The following is a 22,486-nucleotide window of genomic DNA, read 5'->3' as shown; positions in this document are numbered from 1 at the left end:
GTGAGTACTAAATAAATAATTTATTTTTTAAAATTATACATGGAATTTATAATTTTAGACATAATGTAAACGTACAATCATTGAAAATTGCAACTGTTTACACTTCAAAGAACAGTTTCAGTTTTCATAGTATAATGAAACACGAAAGAGCAACTGAAGCACCTAAGTGTTGATAGAAGCCCAGAAGTGTCATCCATATACCTCTCAAACACGTACGCAAGCATTAAAATTTTAGGGTAAAGTGCACAATTAGCTCACCGATTATAACGGTGACATTTTGTTAAATCTCTTATTATTGAAAGTTACGAAATGAACCTCTAACTATAATACACTATTTTATTGAATCCCTCGACTATTAAAGATTATAAAATAGTTACTCGACTATTCATATGTTCTAAACTCTTCTTTTTCCGTCAAAAAATTGATGGTCGTCTAAGTTCGACGTTAATCTGTTAATTGAGAAATAACAAAATCTAATCTCAAATTGTTTGAACTTCATTTTATGGATCGACTCTCCATGTATATTATGTCATCGAGATAATGCTTGAAACATTACGTCGTCGAGTCAGTGCTTAAAAGCAATGACAGTGCCAATAAACATTATCAAATCTCAATCAACATATTAACGTCTATCTCAGACAATCGTTAATTTTTTAACGAAAAATGATGAACTTGGAACATATGAATAGCAAAGTGACAATTTTGTAATAGTCGATGGACTCGATAAAATATCGTCCTATAATCAATGGATCATTTTGTAACTTTTAATAGTTAAGAAATTCAACAAAATAACGTCATATAATCGAGAGTCCATTTGAATACTTTACCCATAATCTTATGACATATTAATTATATGCAACAAATTACTAAGACAACCAATAGTCGATTATTCTATCTTTTCAATTTCAGTTAATCATAGTACCCTTTTTAAACACAAAGATCATAGTCTATTAGTTCATTTAAACAGGGCATATAACAATCACCGATAACGATACTACACATACATGCCTCTATATTATTCATAACTGTTCAAGACAATTTTTTGCAGGAATTTCCAATTTGATAGTTATCAACCAATGAATCATTTTAAAGAAACACATAAATATATTAAATATAACACATTATATATTCAAATTCATTTATCAGTCAAACTCACCTACTTTGAGTTCATTACCATCATTTTTTTTATGTGTACTATCAAATAATTTTGTTAGAACCACACACAATTTTCATATTTGATACATTACTCTCAATTAATTTAATTTATAATTATGATCAGACAGATTTACATATACACAATGATTGTTACAAACTATGGAAAGGACTGATAGCTACCCCATGTTTTCAGCAATTCATTCAAACAGAAGCAGCTTTAGTCTTCCTCAATATTATCTATTCAGGGATAAACAAGATAAAAAGCAAAAGGAACCAATCCTCATTTGTTCATCAACTACCAATTTAATTTTAAGTCAAGCACTTTCCTGGTGGGTGGTCACTGTGGGTCCTGATGATATGGTAAAATGCATACCCCTATGTTGCTCGGACTGTATCACGAAAGCAATCTGTGTTGCAGCCAATGCTGCTGCTTCCTGATACAATAGTGATATATGCTTCAATATCAACTTGATTATAAAACCATGACTGTGATGTAAGGTTTCAAGGTCCGAAGAAAAGCAATACCTTTATTGGCTTCCTTTGGAAGGAAACAAACATGAGTTTTCAAATTGAAATATAAGTAAAGGGATAGTAACCTGTCTTTGCCTTTGTCGCTGTAATATGCTGATGGCCCAAGCCATTATGTAGCATGGCAAGAGAAATCCAGCAGCACGAAGCAAGAAAAGCTGCACAAATAACCAAGCATTTTAAGAGAAAATGGCTCGATGGTATGATGGCTGTATGCATATGCTTAAGAAGTGTTAATGTGAAATATGAGATGCAGTTTGAGGTAAAACTTACAGTGAAAAAAGTAGACACGTCATCCTCTGTATCAGCATCTGAAACAGTCAATGCATGCCGCAGAAGCAGAAGGGCCATTAACTGACAGGATTGAAGAAAACATCAATCATTTTAAAAAACAACTCTTAATTAACGTTTAAATTTAAGGGAAAAGAAGGAAAAATAAAGGGAAAAAAAAACAAAAGTCTTATGAAAATTTTCAACTGAGATGCTTGTAGCCCAGGACAGAATCTGGGTGGTTTTCCTTCAGACATCAAAGTTGGGAGATGAAGGCTCAGAAGGATGGTATAAGTTATTTCTCTCCACTGTTACACATAACAAGCCCAGTTACAGAGAGAGAGGAGCAAGGGAAAAGTTTTTTTTTTTTTTTATAAAATTGAGCAAGGGAAAAGTTGTTGACATGAAAAATCAGCTGAGATGACCACATCGATTGTGGCCCGTGTGGAATTGTGCCACTGCTCCAGTGGCTCAAGTTTCTATTTAGATGAAGAGAATTGGGAGCTGAAACCCCCAAAATCATGTAAAACAATAAAAGTAGGTTTCTTTACTGTTAATGCAATTACTATGCCATGCAGATTCAACATGTCCAGCAGATTCATAGTTAAAAGCTTACGATTAGAGCAGCTGAACAGAAAAAGGCAGCTCCACTGGCATTCGATGCAGCATATTCATCATACTCAGCTTCCAATAGTCGTCTTTCTGCCTCTGCAATGGCTAAGAGCCAAGGATCATGCAAATCCAGAGGGTTGCCAGGGATTGTCCAGCCTCCACTAATAGAAAGATGCAAAACGCAAATTTAGATCAAACTTTTTGATGAATGTATGCCTGATAAATACAACAGCATATGTAAGTTTTATTTTACAATAAATCTACCAACCACCAACCATTGCATAGAAATGTCTTACATGTGAAACCATCAAACTTACCCAATATCAATAGCAGCTTCTTCAGTTTGAGCACGAGGCAGAGCAGTATAACCAGGTTGATAAGTCTGCACAGAAAATTAAAAGGACTGACTGCATCAGAAAGGATCCATAACAACCAATTATCAATAGGAACAAACAAGAACTATGAATCTAACAAGCCTTATGTGTCGGTAAGGGATGAAAGGTGGTGTTTCTAATAAGCCGGTACTAAGAAAAGAAGGGCATTTCCCATCATTCAAACGATTAAATAATATTCTTCCAAAAAGCAGTTGATACACCCTATTCCACACTCATTTGTAACAGCTTACTTCGAAATCCACAAACATTCACCCCTTACAAAACACAAAAGGCCTACACATGCTAGTTGAAGATCTTGTAAAGGATGAAATCAAGTTGCAGCAGGCAAAGCATGTTTCTAAACAAAATAACAACTTCGAAAAGGGAATTAAGTCAAGTAGATACCTGATGACATATCTCGCAAACGATATCTCCTTTCTCGTTGCACCAATGCTCCACGCATTTCCTATGCGCATACTGCAATTAAAATCAGATTGCATTAATGATACCAAAGCAGTAATGCTAATTGCAAAATTTAGCTTAATACAATGAAGTTCATCAAACTGAAAGCGGGATCATAAAAGCTAAAAATATATGCACTTTATATTCTAAACAAAGGTATGAAAAAAACCTTCTTAATCAAACTTTTACCAAGAAAACAAAATAATAATAAAAAATAAATAAAAGAAAGGACCATGAGGCTGCCGCTGCAGGCACAAGGAGTCTCAAGATTCTCAATGGAATCTTCCTCCTGGCAAATGCGGCACTCCGCCGCCTGAATGAGCGCCTCCTCCTCCTTGCCTACATGAATGATCTCCTTTTCCTTGGCGGAGCATGATGGCCCCGGAATCTCCGTGGAGAGAGCAGCCTCCGACTCCACCGGCTGTAATGGCACCGGTCTTAGCAGACGATCCACATACAACACCAGGTGATCACTCATAATTTCTACAGACATGATAAAAAAATTAAAATTTTACAATAGAATTCAATCCAAAAACATAATTAATAATAATAAACCCCGGAATCGCGCTGAGTAAGAGCAGCGAATCGGAGGTTTCCTGACAAATGAGGGAATGAGGAAGAAAGAAATCTTATAAAAAGAAAAACTTTACCTGTAGTGGAGAAAATGGGGGACTTTATGTTGGATCAACGGAACCAACAAATTTTCTAAAAAAGTCTTTCCTTTGTTGCCAACCCTTCCTTTTTCCAACTACTCCGATGGTATTTTTGGAATTTAGGATTGGCCATTGCTGGCAACCCTTCTCTTTCTCTCGCTATCTCTCTGCTTTTGATAATTCATAATGTAGATGGTGTGGTGTAAATTAATCTGGGAAATCAAATTAAGCATGGAATAAAAGGAAAACACTCCAACTCTTTATCCATCTAGTATAGTAAATGGGTTATTTCTTCATTTTGTAATTCTCGATTCCTAATTATTACTTTTCTTCTCGTTATTATAAGGGTAATGTATAAATTTGATCATTCGATTATAGGGGACTATTTTTTTTTTAATTCATTGACTATTATAAAATTGTCTTTCGATTATAGGTATGGTCGGTCCTGACATTTTAAGGGCCCTAAATAAAATAAGAGATAAGATCTCTTAAAAAATAACTTAAAATTCAAAAATAAATTTCGATAAACCCTAAACAAATTTTTCATTAAAAATTATTCGAGTAGATTCTATTACATTAACCAACATTATTTTACCAAATATATAAAGAGACATCTCAATTTTTCACTCAATTTACTCATATTATGTCTTCAATCATCTCTTAGTATTCATATTAGTTATATGTTCAACATTATTTTCATGTTGTTTAAGCCTTTGGCTAATATGTTTTCAATCACTTAAGCCATCATTTGCTAACAAACTTACATTACTAATCGATTTGAACAACTTGCAACAAAAACAATATACTTTGTCAACATTTTTGGAATAAACTAACCATTTTCTATCACTAGACTCACTATTGCTCAACTTTCTAGTGTAACATTCATATGAGAAATGTCTATAATATTTATCAACAGGAAATTCAAGATCCATTTCTCTTATGGGCCATTTTTCAACTAATATATCCCTCGCATTATTGTCAAGATTCTCTCAATTTATAGGATCATATATATTCAAATGAGAAAGTGTTTCTTCACCAATGCCTAAATTTTCAACATTTTCATCAATTGACACATCATTAAAGTCAATTGGATCATTCACTTCATCATCCGAATTTCTAGGATTTTCAGTATACAAATTTTCAGTTGATTAATTCAAAGTTTCATGAGAATCAGCCTTTTTAAACATAAATTTATCAAGAGCACCTTTTTGTGACTTCTTTAACTCCTCCTCTCACTTTTTTTTTCACTTCCAGACAAATTGTTGAAAACATTTTTGTTTCGATATAACAAATTAAGTTTAAATGAATTTTAAGATTTTACAAATGATTTTCTAAGTATATTAAATTTAATTAATCGAATATCAAATTATTACTCCAAGTCTTTTAAGATCAATTTCAAACCTTACTAAAAGTGTAAAATTGTGTTTTATACTTAATATATTTTTGAAACAATTTTCACAAAGTATTTTGAACCAAAATCAAGCCTAAAATCAATTTTTCAAAGTGATGCACCGATGCACCAATCCATACATCGATGCACCATGGAATAAATTGAACATCGAATGCATTTCATGCATCAATGCACATACCATGCATCGATGCACTGAGGATTTTATGAAAACATCGAATGCATTTCATGCATCGATGCACCAGCCATGCATCGATGCACTTTGGTTATTTTGAAACATCGAATGCACTTGATGCATCGATGCACTCTTAGTGCACCGATGCACTAAGGGTCCAACGGTCAAAATATTTGAATTTTACACTGATGCACCGATACACCATGGGTATGCATCGATGCACTGATGCTCCCAACTGATTTTATTAATTGTTTTCACACTTAAACTGCTATATTGACTCCACTAAGCATCCCCAACGTTCAGAATCATTTGAAGGTGTATTTAAACAAGCTTAGAAGCCATTGATCAATAACAAGAAACAAGAATCAACAAGAATCAAGAGAGAATCAAAGAGAAAGCATCAAACCTCAAGTTTGAGCATTTCAAGCCTATTTTTTATTCAATATTCATTTTGCTTTCAAGAACACTACTTGTACTCAATTGTATTCATTTTTTAGTGTTCTTCTCTTTGCTCTAGAATTGTGCAAACAATCTACCTTGTGAAGATTTCCTTGTAAGTTTACAAATTTGTAATATTCTCTTTGAGAAAAAGTGTTCTCAAGAATTGGGGTATATTCTTGAGGGAGTTGTAAGGTTATCTCTTTGGCCTCAAAAGAAAGAAAAAATTAGTGAATTTGTTGGAAAATCCTTAGTGTGGATAGCTAAGGTAGTGGACGCAGACTTTGATTGAGAAAGTCGAACCACTCTAAATCGATGTGCAATTACTTTCAATTTTCTGCAAAAGCTTCCACCAAATTTTTAATTGCCAATTCACCCCCTCTTGGTCGATTTCGTCGATCGATTAACTCAACAATTGGTATCATAGCCTCACTAATTTAAAGGTTTAATCACCTCTTGAGTCGATTCGGGAAGAGTTACATCTATTGTCAAGTCATCAATGGCCTCTACTTCAAATGTCGACTCCGGTCTCGATTCGATGCCCGTCAACAAGCTTCTTTTCTTCAATGGAGCAAACTACGCCTATTGGAAGAATATGATGATGTATTTCATTCAAGCAAGTGATATGGGAGCGTGGAATATCGCAGAAGACGGATATATCAAACCTTCCACTCATCCAATATCGTGGAGTGAAAGAGAGACGAGATTGTTCCAACTCAACTCCAAAGCCATCCATATTATTTTTTGTGCCCTTGGACCGGATGAATACGGAAGAGTTTCATCTTGTACAACCGCCAAAGAAATATGGGATAAACTTCAAGTCACATATGAAGGCACCGATGAGGTAAAAGAATCTAAAATTAGTCTTCTAACGCATAGCTATGAAAATTTCAGGATGAAACCGGATGAAGATATCAAAGCTATGACGGATAGATTTTCAACGATTGTCAATGGTCTCAAATCATATGGAGAGATCATTCCAAATGTAAAGCTTGTGAGGAAGTTAGTTTACTCTCTTTCAAAATCATGGCAATCAAAGAAAACGACAATCATCGAGCTTAAGAACCTAAAATCCTTAACTCTTGAAGAGCTAATTGGTTCCCTCCTCACTTATGAAATGATGCTTGAAGATGAGGTGGACCTTGATAAGATTGATGAGACACCAAAAGAGAAGGAGAAGAAGAAAACATTGGAGTTGCTCTCAAATCTATAAAGGATGAGAGTGATTCGGATGAAGATGACGATGACGAAGAAATGACATTATTTGCCAAATGATTCAGAAAATTGATGAGGCCCAACCGAGGAAGAAAATTTAAATGCAATGAAGGCTTCAAAACTGAATCGAAGGAGAAAGACCCGATCATTTGCTACGAATGCAAAAGGTCGGGGCATGTCAAATACGATTGCCCTCAATTGAAGAAGAAAGGTCAATCCAAGAAGAAACACAAAGCTCATGTAGCTATATGGAGCGATGAAGAAGGTTCCGATGAAGAGGAACAAGAAGCATCTAACTTGTGTTTAATGGCCATCGGGGAAAACTCTCAGGTAACCTCTAACTCATTTAATTCATATGAATTATCTTATGATGAGTTATTAGAGGATTATAATGGGTTGGCTTCGGATTATAAGACTCTATTTTCAAAATATAAAAATGATGTTTCAAAATTGAAAAACGAAATGAGCTTGAAAGTAAGATTAAAGATTTGCAAATCAAAATTAATGATTTTGAAAAGAAAAATATTGATTTGCATAACTTACTTTCAAAAGTTCATGATGATCATCAAAAAGAAATTGATGATCTTAAAACTTCTTTTGATAAAGTTGGAACAAAAAGATTTGAAAAATGTGAAAATTCAAAATCCAACTTTGTTAGAAAATTTTTTAGAAACTACAATCATAGAGGTCCCCGAAGAACCTCAAATGGAAAAATCATTAGAAGTATGTGGGTTCCTAAAGAACTCGTTACTACTAAAGATAAGGATATCCTACACAAATAGATACCTAAGGGGACTAGAATTTTAGAAACTAATGAATATGGACCCAAAAGAATTTGGGTACCAAAAATTAGAAATTAATCTATGTTTGTAGGAAAAAGAGCATTGCTACAAGGCACGGGAAACAAATTCAAACTCATGGTACCTTGATAGTGGATGCTCAAGACACATGACCAGAGATAAAAGCCGGTTCATAGAGCTTAACGCCAAAAATAGAGGAGAAGTGACTTTTGGTGATAATTCAAAAGATCACATTGAAGGTATAGGTACAATAGGTAATACCTCTTCCATACAAATTAAGAATGTTTTATATGTGAATGGATTAAAGCATAATCTCTTGAGTATTAGTTAATTATGTGATTAGGGATTCAATGTCATGTTTGAAACTAATGGTTGTAAAGTCATTGACATTGTATCTAATCGGATTATGCTTGTTGGTCATAGAAAAGGAAACATTTACATGGTGCATTTAGACTCTATAGAAATGACTAATTTATGCTTAGTTACTAAGGATGAGCATGATAGTTGGTTATATCATAGGAGACTAGGACATGCTAGTATGAGTGTTTTGCAACAGTTAGTTCAAGGAGAATTGGTTCAAGGGATGCCTAAACTAAAATTTGATAATAATAAAATCTGTGATGCTTGTTCTAAAGGAAAACAAAAGCGAATTTCTTTTAAATCCATTAATGATGTATCAACTAGTAGAGTATTGCAATTGATCCATTTATATCTTTTTTTGGCCAACTAGAACTACTAGCTTGGGTGGAAAACAATATGTATTTGTCTTGGTAGATGACTATTCTAGATATACTTGGGTTCTATTCTTAATTACTAAAGATGAAACATTAGAAAAATTTATCACGTTTTCAAAAGTAATCCAACACGAAAAAGGTTATTCTATAACTAGTGTTAGAAGTGATCATGGAACTGAATTTGAGAATCTTGGATTTACTGATTTTTTTTAATTCTAATGGTATTAGTCATAATTTTTCAACACCTAGAACCCCTCAACAAAATGGAGTTGTTGAGAGGAAAAATCGAACTTTAGAAGAAATGGCTAGAACCATGCTCTGTGAAAACAATTTGCCAAAATATTTTTGGGCGGAAGCCACAAATACCGCTTGTTATGTTGTAAATCAAGTAATGATTAGGCCAATCTTAAAGAAAACTCCATATAAAATTTTCAAAAATAAAAAGCCTAACATTAGCTATTTTCATCCTTTTGGATGTAAATGTTTTGTTTTAAACAATGGTAAATCTTGACAAATTTGATGCTAAAAGTGATGAAGGAATTTTTCTGGGTTATTCCTTAAATTCTAAAGCTTATCGAGTATTTAATAAAAGAACTTTAGTTGTAGAAGAGTCTATGTATGTTGTTTTCAATGATAATCCCCTTCCGAGGATGGATTCTTGTTTGAATGATGATGTAGGTATTATAAATATAAATGACGTTGGACATGACGTTGGAGAACCATCATCAAAGGAAGAAATGAAATATGAGAAAACTCAAGATCTTCTCGAGAATCCAACCATTGAAGAAAGGGAAGTATCTTACCCAAGAGAGTACAACTATGTCAAGGATGGTGAGATTATAGGTGATCCATCAAAAGGGGTAACAATTTGATCTTCTCTTAGAAATATTTGTAATTATGTTGCATTTATCTCATGCATAGAGCCTAAGAATATTAAAGAAGCATTAAAAGATGAACATTGGATTATGGCTATGCAAGAAGAGTTAAATCAATTTGAGAGAAGTAAAGTATGAACATTAGTTGAAAGGCCTAGTAATAAATCTACTGTAGGTACTAGATGGGTATTTAGGAATAAGCTTGATGAAAGTGGTAATATAGTGAGAAACAAGGCTAGACTTGTTGCTCAAGGCTATACTCAAGAAGAGGGCATAGATTATGATGAAACATACGCTCCTGTAGCTAGGATGGAAGCAATTAGAATATTATTAGCATTTGCATGTTTTCATGAATTTAAATTATATCAAATGGATGTTAAAAGTGCATTTTAAATAGTTTTATAAAGGAAGAAGTGTATGTGGAACAACCTCCAGGTTTTGAAGATTTAAAATTTTCAAATCATGTTCTTAAATTGACAAAAGCACTTTATGGTTTAAAACAAGCTCCTAGAGCTTGGTATGAAAGATTGTCAAACTTTTTAAATGAAAAAGGTTTTTCAAAAGGTAAGGTTGACACTACATTATTTTTAAAGCATAAAGGTAAAGATTTATTAGTAGTTCAAATTTATGTTGATGATATAATATTTGGTTCTACTAATGATGTTCTTTGCCAAGAATTTTCTAAGCTAATGCAAAGTGAATTTGAGATGAGCATGATAGGGGAGCTCTTATTCTTCTTGGGACTCCAAATAAAGCAAAGAAAAGATGGCATCTTCATTAATCAAGCTAAGTACATCAAAGATATGCTCAAGAAGTTTGGACTGGAAAATGAGAAGCCACATAACACTCCAATGAGCTCATCAACAAAGCTTGACATAGATGAATGAGCTAAATGTGTGGATGTTAAATTATATAGGTCAATGATTGGTTCTTTGCTTTATCTAACTGCAAGTAGATTGGACATTATGTTTAGTGTTTGCTTATGTGCTAGATTTAAATCATGCCCTAAGGAATTACATTTACTAGCTATTAAGAGGATCTTTAGATACCTTAAGGACACTCCTAATTTAGGACTTTGGTATCCTATAGACTCTAGCTTTAGCTTGCATGCCTTCTCCGATGCGGATTATGGAGGATTCAAATTAGATAAGAAAAGCAAATCCAGTACTTGCCAATTCCTTAGAAATATGTTGATTTCTTGGTTTTCAAAGAAACAAAATTGTGTCGCATTATCTACCACTGAAGCGGAATATATTTCAGCCGGTAGTTGTTGTTCACAAGTTTTATCGATGAAACAACAACTTTTTGATTATGGAATTGAAGTAGGTACCATTCATATCAAGTGTGACAATACTAGTGCTATTTGTCTCACTAAAAATCCCATCAAACACTCTAGAACTAAGCATATTGAAATTAGACATCACTTCATTAGAGACCATGTCGCTAAGGAAGATGTAGTTCTAGAATTTGTTGATACTTTGCACCAATTAGCGGATATCTTTACAAAACCTTTAGACAAAGAAAGATTTTGGACACTTAGGAGAGAATTAGGTTTAACTGACCTATCTTCACTTGGTGCTTAAAATAATTTTAGCACTTTTAAGTATAAATGAAAAATTCTTATAATAATAATTTTTGATTGCATTCTTTACTATTAGTTAGGGGGAGTTTATGTTGCTTGATGAAAATTAATTTTATGTTCAAAAGTATTTTAAAGGATTAATTTGATTGATTGAACATGATTAATTTTCAGTACATGAGTTACCAATACCACTAGAGCCAATTAATTTAGCATTTTGAGTGTTTAAAACATATTTTTGTCATTTCTGTGCTTAATGCATCGATACACTTAACAGTGCATCGATGCATCCCTTTGAATGTGCATCGATTCATCATGTTGATACACTGATGCACGCCTTGTATGTGCATCGATGCACAAGCCCATGCATCGATGCATCCGTCGGGATTTAGGTTTAAAAGGCTTATTTTTTCTCATTTGGTTCAAAACCTAAAAACTAAACCTCTCTAGCCGCTCATCCCTCTCATTCTCTAAATCCTCCTTTTGCTCAAAATTAACGAAATTTTGTCAGAATCTTCAAGCTTTGCAACTCCTAATCCTGCTTTTATTATCAAATCGTGCAAAACAACATCACATTCCCTCAAATCTAAAAATTTTCAAGGTAATATTTCAAAAACTCTATTTCATTGATTTTTTATCTTAGGACTAGTTTAGATTAGTTCTAGGATGAACATTATATCGGGCATTGATTGTTTGATGATTATAAACTAGATTTTACAACCAATTTCATCAAAAACTCACAAATTTTCAATAAATTTTTTAATTTTTGAAATTAAAAAAAATCAAAAATCTGATTTTAGTTTTTAAATTTAATGTTTTTGATTTAATTATGTTGTCTTCATGAAAAACAATACATATTATAATTTTCAAACGTTGTTTTCTAAATAGTTTTTCAAAAACTATGCCCATTAGAATTTGATTTAGAGAACCTTGAATTATTACAGACTCATTTGAGTTTTGGGATTGATTAAATTGCATACATGTGTTTCAATATGCAGGTTATATTCCTTTTTCCAATTCTTAAACTATGTCTAATCCCAAACGCCCTAGAACTTCATCGAGTCGTTCTCGTTCAAACCAACCTCCTAATCCCGTTCCTCCTCCACCTTCATCTCTATTAGGATCTTGTTTTAACATGTCTGAGCGTCGTAGAGACGAATTGTACTCTAGGTACAGACGTTCTTTTCAAACTTATAGAATCCGGGAAGAGCGTATTCCGTCTCTTCAAGCTATGATAGATATTAACTTTGAATACCTTTCGATTCTTAAAGCTTGGAAGTTTGATAAAATGTTTCAGCTCAAACCTATCGTTTATCAACAGTTAGTCTGCATTTTCTATTCCAATGCGGTATGTATTCAAAATGAAACACAATGTGGGACTATAGACATTAGATCATATCTTTTAGGCCAATATATTAATATTGATCCCGCGATTATAGCTTCACGTTTTGGATTAGATGATTATGGATTATATAATGAGAATGAAACTGTAGATTATCCCTATGTTCCAAATGCTAGTGTTAGTACTCTACGATCTCATCACGATCATTTTCTTCATCTGATGATCTCTTGGTGGTTTAGACCATCCGGAGGTAGGTACTTCACTCTTCGTATTAGGGATTTATGGTGGATCCACTGTCTCAAGAATAAGATCAAAATCAATCTACTCCATATTATCTTCAGTCAACTAGTTGATGTCATAAACATTGTTCCTTCAAAACATGTCGAAACATTAGTTTATGGATGTCTTCTTAGTAACCTCTTTATCAAAATTGGTCTAGACGTCTCTCTCGACAATCCTATCCACTCCAAAACCAAATCAATCTTACTTCCTTGAAGAAAGCGGACCGGAAACAAGACGAGGAAACCGGTCTTTGGGTATTTCGACTCGGTAAGCAAACCCCGGGAGCTAGTTCTTCACGAGCTGCTCCTAGCTGTTCTCGTGCTCCTCATCCTTCGACACCGGCTGCTGATAATGACCTTGAGTTTCAACAACTTATGCAAGATATCGACGATCACGTTCCAGACGATGAGCCTGCACCGAAACTGGCACGGCAAGAAGATCAAATGCCATAATATTTTTTATCTTTCTTGGAGTCGTTTGATATGAGGTTTACCTCCATGGAGTCTCAGATTACTGAGTTTTAGCGAGAGATGCGTGAACGTATGGATGCTTTCACTCTTGAAGTTCGAGCTCATTATCCTTCTCCTCTCGATCCTCCGATGGAGTGAATTTGTTTCCTTGTTATATTTTCTTGGATTTTCAAACTTAAATCGTTTGTTTTGGATTGTTAAATGCTTGAATTTGTTATGATTTGGATGATTGGATTTTGAACTTAATATATATATATATATATAATTGGTTTGGTTGAATTTTCTTATTTTTGCATCATTAGATACATTATGGCCAATTATGCCATTTCACATTTGTTTATGAATATTGATTATGAAACTAATTGCTAATCTCTCTTTTGATTGTGATCTTAGCAGCTTAAGCTATATATATATTTAAAATCAATTAGCTATGCTTTTCAAAACCTTATTTAAAACATTTTAGTGTCTTTTTGATTTAACAAAAAGGGGAGAGAAGTGTAAAAGTGTTAAAGGGGAGAAGTGTTGTAGTAAGGGGGAGTAATTTTTCAAAATTGATTTCAAAATTTTTAGAAAATCTTAAAATAACACAAATGTTTTGTTATATCAAAAAGGGGGAGATTGTTGAAAACATTTTTGTTTCGATATAACAAACTAAGTTTAAATGAATTTTAAGATTTTACAAATGATTTTCTAAGTATATGCGATTTAATTAATCGAATATCAAATTATTACTCCAAGTCTTTTAAGATCAATTTCAAACCTTACTAAAAGTGTAAAATTGTGTTTTATACTTAATATATTTTTGAAACAATTTTCACAAAGTATTTTGAACCAAAATCGCCTAAAATCAATTTTTCAAAGTGATGCACCGATGCACCAATCCATGCATCGATGCACCATGGAATAAATTGAACATCGAATGCATTTCATGCATTCATGCACTGAGGATTTTATGAAAACATCGAATGCATTTGATGTATCGATGCACTCTGGCTATTTTGAAACATCGAATGCACTTGATGCATCGATGCACTAAAGGTCCAACGGTCAAAATATTTGAATTTTACACTGATGCACCATGGGTATGCATCGATGCACTGACACTCCCAACTGATTTTATTAATTGTTTTCACACTTAAACGGCTATATTGACTCCACTAAGCATCCCTAACGTTCAAAATCATTTGAAGGTGTATTTAAACAAGCTTAGAAGCCATTGATCAATAACAAGAAATAACAATCAACAAGAATCAAGAGAGAATCAAAGAGAAAGCATCAAACCTCAAGTTTGAGCATTTCAAGCCTATTTTTTATTCAATATTCATTTTGCTTTCAAGAACACTACTTGTACTCAATTGTATTCATTTTTTAGTGTTCTTCTCTTTACTCTAGAATTGTGCAAACAATCTACCTTGTGAGGATTTCCTTGTAAGTTTGCAAATTTGTAATCTTCTCTTTGAGAAAGAGTGTTCTCAAGAATTGGGGTATATTCTTGAGGGAGTTGTAAGGTTATCTCTTTGGCCTCAAAAGAAAGAACAAATTAGTGAATTTGTTGGAAAATCCTTAATGTGGATAGCTAAGGTAGTGGACGTAGACTTTGATTGAGAAAGTCGAACCACTCTAAATCGCTATGCAATTACTTTCAATTTTCTACAAAAGCTTCCATCAAAATTTTAATTGCCAATTCACCCCCCTCTTGGCCGATTCCGTCGATCGATTAACTCAACACAAATTTTTTTTAGGCAACATCTCATCAAAGAGTCAAACACAAACCAATTATAATAAATAAGTATAAGAAATGAACAATTGCACCTAGATTCTTCAATTAGAATTGTAACCCATTGGAGTAAGATAAAATCCCAAATTCCCAATTTGATAATTGACACTGTTGACATAAATATTAATAGTTATAACATGAACACCAAAAGAAAAACATAAAAAAGTATATTAAAGATACAAGGGTTGGAATAAAATAAACTAAAATTTGAAGTTTAATTCGAAATAAAATAGAAATAAATAGGCTGATGACTACATCCAAAACCCTAATATTAACCTCAGATCTAACCCAAAAAAGACCCGACCCTTCGAATACCTCGCACTCTGGCAACCCTCGACGGCGGAGTAACCTCTACTCACCCCCAAAACCGCCGAACCTACCTATCAAAACCTAGATCTAGGTATAAAACCAACATCCAAGAACCCTAGAACGTTTAAGCTATTCGGCCTCCTTCCCTATGACCTAACCGTCCGCCCCAACTCCGGTGAGACCCCTGCTTTCTCAGGTAAATTCTAGGCTTATTTATTTTTTTATATTTATTATTTCGAATATATGTAAGAATCGTTACTATGCTCGACAAGGAAAAAATGTTATGTATTTGAACTTAAAAAACATAATCTCTCGATGAATTAGAAGTGAACCGATCAGAAAAAAACACATACATTCGAACATAATAAAAAAAGAATAATATGTAACCTTTGGAGTCTGCTATTTCTTGAATATGAGCGTTTACAATGTATTTTTGCTAAGATTTTTCCCTTGTTTAATCTGTTTTTTCTCTTCCCGTTTGACTCCCCCCACCTCTCGTTGTTATGCTCCTTTTATTTATTCTCTTTAGGTAAGATGATAAGGTCTAATGAGTAGGATTCCATTTTTTCTCTGATTTGGTGAAGAAATCCCCACTTTTCGAGATTTATTTTTGTTTTTTAATTCTTAGTGGTTTATGTAAAACTTTGAGTGGGATTATGGGAATGGTGGAGTCATGGGTTGCTTGGCTTCAAGTGGGAGCTGAGTTGTTGTAGCATGTGCAATGGGAAAGTGCTTCACGTGGGGTCATGGGTTGTTAAATAAAATAAGAAAAATGGTGCTTACATTGATATATTTTTATTATTAGATTAACTAAATAATTATTCGTTAAATTATGTAAAAATATTTTTTAATTATTAAAACTTAAAAATTATAAAATTATTATTACTTTTAAGAATGAGACCCCTCCAAACCTGGGCCCTAGGCAGTCGCACTTCCCGCCTGGGCTCAGGGTCGGTCCTGCCTCTACTCACCCCCAAAACTGTCGAACCTACCTCTCAAAACCTAGATCTAGGTATAAAACCAATATGCAAGAACCCTAGAACGTTTAAGCTATTCGACCTCATTCCCTATGACCTAACCATCGACCCCAACTCTGGTGGGACCCCTCCTTTCTTAGGTAAATTCTAGGCTTATTTTTTTATTACTTCGAATATATGTATGAATCATTACTATGCTCGACAAGGAAAAAATGTTATGTATTCGAACTAAAAAAACATAATCTCTCGATGAATTAGAAGTGAACCGATAAAAAAAATACATACATTCGAACATAATAAAAAAAGAATAATATGTAACCTTTGGAGTTTGCTATTTCTTGAATGTGAGCGTTTACAATGTATTTTTGCTAAGATTTTTCCCTTGTTTCAATTGTTTTTTCTCTTCCGTTCGACTCCCACCTCTCGTTGTTATGCTCCTTTTATTTATTCTCCTTAGGTAAGATGATAAGGTCTAATGAGTAGGATTCTATTTTTTCTCTGATTTGGTGAAGAAATCCCAACTTTTCGAGATTTATTTTTATTTTTTAATCTTTAGTGGTTTAGGTAAAAATTTGAGTGGGATTATGGGAATGGTGGAGGCATGGGCTGATTGGCTTCAAGTGGGAGCTAAGTTGTTGTAGCATGTGCAATGAGAAAGTGCTTCACACGGGGTCATGAGCTATTTAATAAAATAAGAAAAATGGTGCTTACATTGATATATTTTTATTATCAGATTAACTATATAATTATTCATTAAATTATGTAAAATATTTTTAATTATTAAAACTTAAAAATTATAAAATTATTATTATTTTTAAGAATTGGTCCCCTCTAAACCTGGGCCCTAGACGGTCGCACTCCCCGCCTAGGCTCAGGGTCGGCCCTGATTATAGGATATTATTTTATTGAGTCTCTCAACTATTAAAAATTACAAAATCATCATATGACTATTTATATGTTTTAAACTCATCATCTTCCGTTAAATAATTAACGATCGACTGAGTTGGACGTTAACATACTAACTGAGATATGATAGTCATTTGAGATTCTGGATCAGATATTATATCCCAGTAAGCGTATTATTGTTCAGCTCTGACTGCCATCAAATTTTTAACGGAAAAAGACAAGTTTGAAATATATAAATAATCATTTGACTGCTTTTTAACTTTTAATAATTGGGAGACTCAATAAATAATACCTTATAATCGAGATTATTTTTTAACTTTAATAATCGAATACTTAATAAAGCATCACTCTATAGTGGAAGATTATTTGTATATTTTACCCTTATTATAATTACCTAAAGCAAATTAAAATGAAAGTATGACCTTAATACCTTTTTATACATTTAATAGTTGTAACTAATACCAATTAATATATTATAAAAAGCATTTGATATGCCCTAGCTTCAAACCAAAGTGAGTTGGCAATGCCATAGTTTACGTGTCGTTTTCACCATTTTCAATTTAATCTTTTTAGATAATTCATCAACAAGCTGGATTTGATTGGGTTTTAGTGTGGTGATGGTGATGGTGTTATTAATTAAGTTCAAATATTTAAAAATAATAATTTTTTTATTCAAATCTTCTTGTTGTACCGAACCAACTCTTTATCTATTTTAATATTTTATTTAAGAAATTAATGGTTATGATTTATTTGGATATATATTAAACATTAAATATTTAATATGATTTCAGTAAAAAAATGAATGTTATTTTTTTAGAGGTTTCAAATTCGGGTAGTTTTATTTGTATGGTCTGTCTTGTTAATGATTATAAAAGATTTTGAATAGATATTTTCTTGTAATCACTATATACTATTAAAAAAATATTTAATCATGATACAAATAAATAGAGTCTTAATCTTCCTAGAAGTCCCCAGTTCGAACAATTCTTCTTAAAAAAATTTAATTTGAACAACTACGTCTATGAAATATGCGTTTTCATTTATTAAAAAAATCACTTATAGATATTCCACAAGAAAACTTGTCTATTTCTAAATATTTCACAAAGATAAAATATATTTATCGAGAAATATCTCAACTTGACAACTTGTGCAAAAGACATTTTTCTCCAACAAGAAAAGATACCAATTACCTTAGATAATGCAACATTTGAAAAGTTGGTATACACTATTGATTTAATTGGGTTTTTAGAAATTTCCAATGTTTAATTGATTTTTTTTGTAAAGTTTGAAAATCTATTCAACATTTCAATAAAAATTAAGAATTTATTTAAATTTAATATGATAAAAATTTTAAAAATAAAAAGTAAAAAAATACTTAAAGTTTATTTTAAAAAGATTAAAAAATTACAAATTATAAAGTTGGTATACACTATTGATTTAATTGGGATGTTAGAAATTTCGAATGTTTAATTGATTTTTTTGTAAAGTTTGAAAATCTAGTTAACATTTCAATAAAAAAATTAAGAAATTATTTAAAATTTAATATGATAAAAGTTTTTTAAAAAATAAAAGTATAAAATACTTAAAAGTTTATTTTAAAAAGATTAAAAATATAAAAATATAAAATTATAAATTATTAAAAAATTAAAATCTAAAAGTATTTAAACATTTCATCGGAAAAGTTCGATTATCTCTCATCAGATTGAGTCTATTATATTCCTTAAATATATTTTAATGAAACCATCATGTTATTGAAGTAATAATGACTTTTGAGGTTCCTTCCTATAGTTTAAAAGAGTTTGTATCAAACAATTATCGTATGAATTACATTTAAAATTTTAAAATTTGAGATAATGAATAGGACTCGTGAATACTATTTTACTGCGAACTCTGTCCTACCAACTTTTTTTTTAATTAATTATTAGTATCTATCTATTGATCGACAATTAAATTCATGTATTACAGAAGTGAGGACGACTCTCCCCAACCCAGTTTGCTCCATTCACAAATGTCAAGATTAGAACCACTGACCATACTTAAGGGACCTAGTACCTAATCCCACTAGGTCAACTGATTATTGATCTACCAACTTTAAACTATGAGAAGAACCTCAAAAACTATTGTTACTGTAATGCAATGCATGGTTAATTCGATTGAAAATATATTTAAGGAATAGTAATACACGTATACTAATGAAAGTGTTTATTTTTAAATTTTTTAAGTATTTTTAAAATTTTAGTTTTTAATAATTAACAATTTATCATTTTATAACTCTTTATATTTTTAGATTTTTTGAATTTTATAGTAATTTTTAATGTTTAATTTTTGAATATTTTAATTAATTTTTTTTATATTTTCATGTTTAACGTAACTTTTTTTTTTCTTAAAAGGTTAAATAAATCTTTAAACTTTATAAAAAGTTAACTAAGTCATTAAATTTAAAAAAAAAACAAATAATTTTTCCGCATCATCATCCATATATGATCGTCATGCCAACACAACAGACTGTCATATCAAAACCATGAATCACTAGACTAATACCATAACAAATGATGATTGTTTTGGTTAAAATATTATATTGACTAATTTTCCAAATATAAGGACTTAATTATGTGTAAAATTTTTCATAAGTTTAATTGCTTTTTTTTAAGTACAAAGGCTCTACTAATATGATTTGGTTCAAGTGGTAAGCAACTTAATGTCGCTTAAACAAGATCTTGAATTCGAGTCCTTGTGTATACAGAAAATCCCTGCTGGGAGACTTACCCACCAAAACCAGGTGTGCGACGCGGGCTAGGTCGGATCAATCAAAAGCCAAACAACTTACATGGAAGAAAGAAAGGCTGGAACATCCCTTGTTCAACATCTTTTGAAAAATATACATTAAATACTTCAAAAAGATTAATACAATTACAATGATTCTTGGTAATCATGACCACCTAAAATTTGAGTTTTTGGACCGACTTCAATGAAGCATTATAGATTATTTAGCTATTAGCATCAGTCAGTAAGAGGAAGATAATGAAGAGATGTCTCTGCAGAATATGCATTATACCTTCTCTTTGTTGGGAAATTTAACGAGTAATTTCCCTATAACCAGATTAGCGAGAATGCGAAATAAAAACAGAAAAATAATACCCGAAATTGATAACTGAGTTCGACCAATTATGCCTATGTCTCCAGACTGCTACAGATCTTTTACTAAAGAGATAAAATTTACAGGTGTTTACAAAACACTCACAACTCACAAGAAAACTCTCTAAACTCTTTAGTATTGGGAGAAAGAAATGATTTTGGATGATTTTGAAGCTAAATGGGTTAGTGTATTTATAGTTGAAGCTTAAGGACTAATCTTATAAATACCCTAAAGTATAGGGACTAAATTTGCAATTATCTCATTATCATTTTTCAAAAAAAAATATGTCATCTTTGAACAATGCACTATTCGATGCCAAACTTTAAATCATGCACCGAATGTTGCATCCATTATTGACTTTAACAATCTCCCACTTGAAGACTAATTTTAATATGTCTTCACACCTCGATCAATGCACTAGCATTTCTGGTCTTGTTACTCTAGCATGCCAACTGAAGCTGAACACAACTTCAGTTTGTCCGTAGTCACCGTCTTTGTTAGCATGTCTGCCGGATTTTGAGTTCCACTAATCTTTTCAAGTTTCAAAAATCCCATCTTCCAGAAGAGACCGTATAAAATGATATCGTAATTGTATATACTTCATCCTGGAATGAAAAGATGGATTCTTCGCTAGATGGATAGCACTTTGACTGCCGCAATACAAGACATTGTTTTCTTGTTTCTTGCCTAACTTCCAAGAAACTTTGGAGCTAAACTATCTCCTTGTTGGCTTCCGTAACAGCGACGTATTCTACTTCAGTTGTGGAGAGAGTAAATATCTTCTGTAGTTGAGAAACCCAACTCACTGCAGTACCTCCTAGAGTATATACATACCCTGTAATGCTTCTTCTGATGTCAACATTTCCGGCTAATCAGCATCTACATAGACTGTCAGTATCGTATCTCCACCTTTGATTCCATTGTTTGCGTAAATTCTCTGAATCTACTATTTTTGTACTCTCCTCTATTATCAAACCTCAACCGCTTGACTTTCAAACCAGTCTCATTTTCCACCACGACCTTCCATTTTTTGAAGGTATCAAAGACTTCTGATTTTTTCTTCAGAAAATAAACCCACACCTTCCTTGTAGAATCATCGATGAAGGTGACATAATAGTGAGCTTACAAGAGATGGAAATGGAGATGGTCCCCATACATCAATATGAACCAACTCTAACCTTTCAGCCTTGAGTGTCTTGTCAAACTTTGCAAAACTAACTTTTTTTTGTTTGCCAAAGATGCAATCCTCACATAGTCCGACATCTATATTCTTTTCACAAAAGTGTCTTCATCCCTTTCTCGCTCATATGGCCAAGCCTTTAGTGCCATGGTTTGATTTTCCATCAGCATCTACTACTGCAATGATATTCTCCAAGTTTGAGGTTACATAGAGAGTATTAGTCTTCTTACCACGAGCAATAATAAGTGCTCCTTTGGTAATCTTCCATTCACAACTTGAAAAGGTTGTACTATAACCTTCTCCATCAAGCTTTCGTATAAAAATCAAATTTCTTTTGAGACCAAGAATATGTCTCACTCCTTTTAGCTTCCAGGTGGTCTGATTTGGCAACTTTAATCGGATGTCTCATTTTCCGACGATCTTCAAGGTTTCATCATCACCTAGATGAACATTCCCAAAATCACCTCTGACATAGTTCTCCATGATTTCTTGGCATGGGGTGGAGTGGAAAGATGCCCCTGGATCCAAGATCCATGATTCAATCGGACTGTTGACGATTAGAATCATGACATCACCTATTTTCTCTATCACGTTGGCATATTCCTGTGTGCCAGTATCTTTCTTCGATGCTCGACGATCTCTTTTAAAGTGATCCTTCTTGCCGTAATTATAACAGTTAAAATCTATCTTTCTCGTTCTTGATTTTCCCCTTCTAGATTTCGATTTGCCACGATTTGGATTTCTTTCTGAAGTTCTCCCTCTAGACTCCGTGTGGAAGGATGAGGAGCTTGATGCTTCACCCGATTCTCTCCGTCGAATTTCTTCACTC

General features: G+C 32.7%; 1 protein-coding gene across 2 annotated transcripts; it reads right to left on the bottom strand.

Annotated features, from left to right (window-relative positions):
- Window positions 1–1,332: 1,332 nt before the first annotated feature.
- Window positions 1,333–4,163, bottom strand: LOC120163002. 2 transcript variants are annotated; one of them, XM_039173039.1, is made up of 8 exons: window positions 4,052–4,163; window positions 3,634–3,884; window positions 3,345–3,416; window positions 2,883–2,947; window positions 2,570–2,726; window positions 1,957–2,037; window positions 1,752–1,841; window positions 1,333–1,589 (listed from the first exon to the last, which is right to left on the bottom strand). In XM_039173039.1, exons 2-8 carry the CDS (start codon window positions 3,877–3,879, stop codon window positions 1,470–1,472), a joined length of 831 nt encoding a protein of 276 aa, XP_039028970.1. In that variant the 5' UTR covers window positions 3,880–3,884; window positions 4,052–4,163; the 3' UTR covers window positions 1,333–1,469. The 2 variants fall into 2 exon arrangements, with proteins under 2 accessions (XP_039028970.1, XP_039028969.1); XM_039173038.1 differs by lacking the exon at window positions 4,052–4,163 and having other exon boundaries at window positions 3,634–3,990.
- Between the last annotated feature and the right edge of the window lie 18,323 nt (window positions 4,164–22,486).

Source organism: Hibiscus syriacus, unplaced genomic scaffold (assembly GCF_006381635.1).
Source record: "Hibiscus syriacus cultivar Baekdansim isolate YM2019G1 unplaced genomic scaffold, ASM638163v2 tig00111427_pilon, whole genome shotgun sequence".
Taxonomy (NCBI): Eukaryota; Viridiplantae; Streptophyta; class Magnoliopsida; order Malvales; family Malvaceae; genus Hibiscus; species Hibiscus syriacus.
The sequence above is the reverse complement of the archived record's forward strand: the minus strand, read 5'-3'. Positions and strand labels throughout refer to the sequence as shown.